The 5,723-nt window shown below is 33.0% G+C and overlaps 1 protein-coding gene across 4 annotated transcripts in view; it reads left to right on the top strand.

Annotated features, from left to right (window-relative positions):
• Positions 1–3,944, top strand: part of LOC145277646 (tyrosine-protein kinase-like otk) — a 158,939-nt gene extending 154,995 nt beyond the window's left edge. For all 4 annotated transcript variants that reach the window (XM_080129233.1, XM_080129234.1, XM_080129236.1 and 1 more), the window contains one exon: positions 3,639–3,944. In XM_080129233.1, coding sequence (XP_079985359.1) covers positions 3,639–3,754 — 116 coding nt within the window. In that variant the 3' untranslated portion in view covers positions 3,755–3,944. The remainder of the gene's footprint in view (positions 1–3,638) is intronic.
• The last annotated feature ends 1,779 nt before the right edge of the window (positions 3,945–5,723 follow it).

The raw sequence follows: 5,723 nt of genomic DNA on the forward strand, positions 1-5,723 counted from the left end.
TGGACCTGGAACAAAATTGAGAAAAATTCGTCTTTATACGTTGGACTGCATTCTGGATTATTTAATAAATGCTGGCCTATCGTGAGATCTAAATTATTGTAGGTAGGGTTAAGAAGAATTTTATTTTTATATTTGTTTGTATTACGGAAACCTGAAGGCATATGCTGTCCGATTCTTGTTTCAAAATGAACGATGGTTCACCCCTCATAGACAGCATTACACTGGCATTGAAATTTATATATAATATTGCTACGTTTTGTGTGAGGCAAACCGTCCTTTAGAAAAAAAAAAGAAAATGAAGTTTGAAAATTATACGGGGTAGAACAGACAGAAAACAATTCTCCACATTAAAAAAATAACCCTGGTGTCTAACTCTGTCCCATGGGGAGGCATTGTAAATAGGAATATTATATTATTAGAATTTTATTTGTATTTTTATTTTTGTATTTGTTTATATTACGGAAACCTGAAGGTACATGTTGCCTGATTCTTGTTTCAAAGTGAACGCTGGTTCACCTTACATAAACAGCATTGTCATTGAGATGTATATATAATATTGCTAAGTTTTGTGCGAGGCAAACTGTTCTCTTAAAAAGAAGAAAGTCAGGTCTCGTATTGAAAATTATACGAGGTAGAACAGACAGGAAACAATTGTTAATAGTTTGTTTAAGTTGGTGAATAAGAGGGACACATTTTTCTCCAACCGACGGCAATTTAAGGCAAACACAACATTTAGAAGGGACAAGGGTTAAATCCTTATTAAATTGATTAATTTTTAATTTAGTACATTTATCAATCACGCAATCAGGATAACTGTTCTTTTTTTTTTTTTTACATGGGGAGTCATCACTTATCAAGGCTCAGAGGCCACTCGAGGATAAGGGTCAATGGGTATACATTAGTCATTGTGATTTTAGCATAGTAAACATTAGTGGGAATTTTGTAACTTGGATTACTTAGGGGGACGGTTCAATAAGAACTTGTTCATGTTGGACTTGAAGACAATCAGATTGTAGTCAGCTGGAAAGCAGGCAAACGAAATAGAGTTCCACGAGCGAGCAGTTCTAAGAAAGAAACCCTGTTCATGGAATCTACGTTTAGGTGTAGGCACAGATAAAGAGTGTGGGAAATTGTTGATAGTGGTTCTGGCTAGACGAGTGTTTTTCGTGAAAGTTTGGTGAAGAGGGACCGTAGATTGAAGTTCAGATGAGCACCTGCTATGAAAATAATGATAAAGCAGGCTCGCTGCATCTCTTCTGTGGTAAAGAGGTTGCAGGGAAGAGAAAAGTGCCTCCCCCACTAAGCTATGAAGTCTATTTTGAACTCTGTCAAGACAGAACAAGCTGCTTCTAGCAGCTCCTGCCCAGATGTGACAATTCATATGCATAGATATGTCAAATCTACATTCCCCTACCATTTGAACCTATACACACTAGTATGTTTAAGATTTGGGGCGGCCATCACACATGCGTACTAAGACCTTTCTTTCTAGTCTTCCATTATGTCTATCTCGATCCTTAACCCCCATCCTTTTCCATTCATTCCTTTATCTAATACACAGACTCAAACATGCACACATATTGGGTCTTATTTACATACAACCAAATCTTATTTTTCACAACATTTGATGGAACACCTGATATTAACTCCCTGTGATGAGAAAGATCTGATATTTTCATTGAAAACTTTGTTTTCATATAAGCTGCATCGCCTGAAGAAGTTTATAGTTACTGGTAACTGGCTGAACGAAACATCCTCATGACTGTGCAGCAACATATTACTGTTGATGTAAAAACAAGTAAAGAGCATATATATATATATATATATATATATATATATATATATATATATATATATAAGAGAAAGAAAATTAAAACTGTAAGTTGAACTTTACAATCCAAATTTATTGTTCGACTGAATACTCCAAAAACAATTTACAAAGTCCTTATTCCACGGAGTTTCAAAGAATGCTATTCTTGTTATTCTTCTCATCAGAGGACATAAAGAAATCAGCAAAATATATTTGTAGCATATCAGGTAAACACTACATTTGTTTTATATATATTTGTAGTATACCAGGAAAACACTACATCCCTTTGATTTCATTAATATATATATATATATATATATATATATATATATATATATATATATATATATATATATATATGAATGAAAGAGAGAGAGAGAGAGAGAGAGAGAGAGAGTAATGTAACGACTGATGAGTGTATTATAATTCTGTTTCCCCCTTCCACTCAGACACAACTGTTGCTATGGTAATAACTTCATTATTCATTTGAATTGTTGCTTCTTTCTCTGTCTGCTTTATGAAAGCTAATTATCTTATATAATCAACCATCCTTTTTAGTCTTCTCATCATTATAGTAATAATAATAATTATTATTCTTATTAGTAGTGGCAGTAATACATCTATCATATAAAGAAAAGTCGTCTGGAATTGAAAAGTCAGACCCAAATAGCATTTAAGCTGACAAATCAAATTTCTTCTGAATAGTCCATTTTGATTTGTTATTGTTGTACCATGCCATTGTGTTATAGGGTGGTCCGAATTTCCACTGCATAGTCCAAAATAAATATTTATCTATTTCTCCACGAATATGACACAAGGTGCAATTTAGTGTTGTGTGTATGTATTGAGGGTTCTAGATATTCTCTAACTAATAAGAGCAGCCGATGGACTGTACTTTCGATGAGGGTGGTCTCCTGTAACCCAAAATAGGATAAAATAATTTCTGGGAGGAGGGAATCCAAGTAGGGTTGTGCTTATCTGTATAAATGTCCGTGTGTCCGGCTCACTTCAATAATCACGTATGCACATTTTATTTTTATGAGCAAAGAAGAAGCAGCTTAATCTTCAAAATTACTGATAATAATAAAAGTGTAATTAAAGAATTTCTTTCAATTCTAATAGCACAGAAATATTCTTGTGGTACAATAATTATTATTAGTAGTAGTAGTAACAGTAATAGTAACAGTAGTAGTAGTAGTAGTAGTAGTAGTAGTAGTAATTTGTCAACGATTTTTTTTTCCAGTTGCCAGAGAAAAGAAAGAATAATTTTTAAAGAAATATATATGTCACACATACTTTTTTTTAACTCTTTTATTTTGTTGTCCATACTCCCGGGCAATGCTGGATAACCCTGCTAGTTCCTAATATGAGTCATCTATAGCAGGATGGGACGTCTATATACCAGCAAAACGTGCTGGCACATGTACAAGAATTTGCATATATTTCCTACAATCATGAAAACCAGACTTTTACAGTTAATTATTGGTTAATAATTAGTTACCCTGCAAACACAGTTCACATAAACATCGATCAGTGTATTAGAACTCTGTTTCTTTTCGATCCTGGATTAGTAATTGGCTTTTTAATCTCACTGCCATTACAACAAATGTCTCAACTTTATAAATATACAGACAGATAAATACACATTGTTTGGTCTTTATTATAGAATGAACGATTATCACATTTCATTCTCGCCTTTTATATCATCTCATCCCGTGCGATAAATTGGCTCTACTATACATATCTACTGTTGAGCTAAAATCTTTATATCAGAATTCGAAAAGTTTTTTTATTGTTTTTTATTTATTAATTAATTTTTTTTTTTCAGATCTTTTATATGAAGATCCAGATAAAAATTGCTTCCAGACTCAAAAGACAGATTCAATGCCGCCGCCATCGATGATGACGTCAAATACTCAACAGATTCTTTTGTCATGGGATTGAAAAAAAAATTTAAGTTGATATCTTCAGAGAAATGGGCAGTTTCCTTTGAGGCAGAATCACTGTAGTTGCTAATTCTGCTAGAATCTATTTTGTTTGTTTTATCGTTTGTTTGTTTATTCCAGGACAAACAAATTCTCCTTCTTCTCCCCCCCCTCATGTTTTTATTTAATAAAAAGAAGCCATTCCAGAATATTAAATAATTCTTGTACTTCATTCACCACCAAACAAATAATACATTTCCCTTCATTTGAAGCATTACTTAAACTTAGACTTTTGTTTTATTTTACTTCAGGCGAAGTTCTCAGAAATCAAGGGGCCCACTAGCTGGGGCTAACACTTGAACTCTATATGAGATATATAGATATTCGAATGTTCCATTTAAGTGATTTATCTCTCAAACTTTGAGTTAGTAAAGAAATTGAGAACATAATTTTCCTCTCCACAATTAACCATTTTTATACGTTGTAGTATATCTTTCATTCTTGGTATTACTGGATTCCAAGACAAGAATTTATCTAGTCTAGTGAAGTATTCAGCTTTGTGCTATTATTTAAGGTAACATAACTTGGAGAAGGTACACCATTCCTCGTAAAAGCTAATGTGGGTTGGCCATAGTGGGAGATCTTATTTGGGCTGCGAATACTATGTGATTTTTTAATATTTGGTCAGAGTGTACTTCTATGGAAAAAGTATCCTCATGCCAGGTTGTTCTGACAAACCCCTGTACAGAGAGATCTTAAATAGGATAGCGTCTAGTAGGCATTCAAGTTCTCTCTTAGATTTCAGAACTCGCTTATCTTGTGACTCATGAGGCAGTCAAAGTATATCATCGTTTTCGGTTTGAACCCAGATCCACAGCGTCCCTCGAGTTTCCTCACGTTGCAATCAAAACATCTCTCAATAGTCTACTTCTGGTTCATTTTTGGCCTTCCTCTTTTCCATCAAAAATACATTGGAGCACTTAGTCAGCAATTTTCTCTGGGGCCAATCTGTGGCCATGTTGGAGCTAACCTAGACTTCGTTTGCAGATTATTGACGATACCACCTGTTAGTTTTTGTGGTCTCTAACTTCTTGGTTGGTAATTTGATCGCTCTATTTGATCCTCAGAATTCCGACCATTAATCAGTCGCAATAATCATCTAGAATCGATTGTTTTTATATTGGACTCTTTAGAGAAATACTAGCAGGCTGCCCAGTGATAAGTGTCATAAGATACGCTTAAATATGATATTTTAATTCATGCAGATTACAAATTTATTATTGTTATTATAGCGACAATTCTCTATCAATCATTATATTGAACCTAATATATATTAGTGAGATCAAGCTCATATATATATATATATATATATATTACTTAGGTGCCATCAGTTAGAATCGAAACCAAAACATTCACATCTCCACTCTCATTTCGTAGACTTTGAGCCACACCCATACACATTATATATATATATATATATATATATATATATATATATATATAGTAATTAATAAAATATATATGGCGATTAAGCTACACTGAATATTCAGCGTTTCATCCACTATAGGATTCGTCAGGCTTATGCGCGAATTCTGTGGTTGTTTCTCGTTTTTATATATGTTGAGGATTTTAGTTAGCCAATCAGCTTTCTAGTATCCACCGCGCCCCTTCCTATCAGCGAATGGGCATGCATTTTATCGAACAAAGGATCTGTTTTAGAACTAGGTTAGTGGTTTAAGGCAGACGATTTTCCTCTGATGAGAAGGAAAGTATTTCTTCAAAACTCCCCGGATTAAGGACTATCCACTTATCATCAAGTGTTTCCTTTTCAGATTAACTCTTTTTCAAAGTGTTTTTTGAACATGTTTTATTAACTGTTTGCTCTTATATATATATATATATATATATATATATATATATATATATATATATATATATATATATATATATATATATATATATATATATATATATATATATATATATAT

This window comes from Euprymna scolopes, chromosome 6 (assembly GCF_053919585.1).
Source record: "Euprymna scolopes isolate OS-2025 chromosome 6, ASM5391958v1, whole genome shotgun sequence".
Taxonomy (NCBI): Eukaryota; Metazoa; Mollusca; class Cephalopoda; order Sepiida; family Sepiolidae; genus Euprymna; species Euprymna scolopes.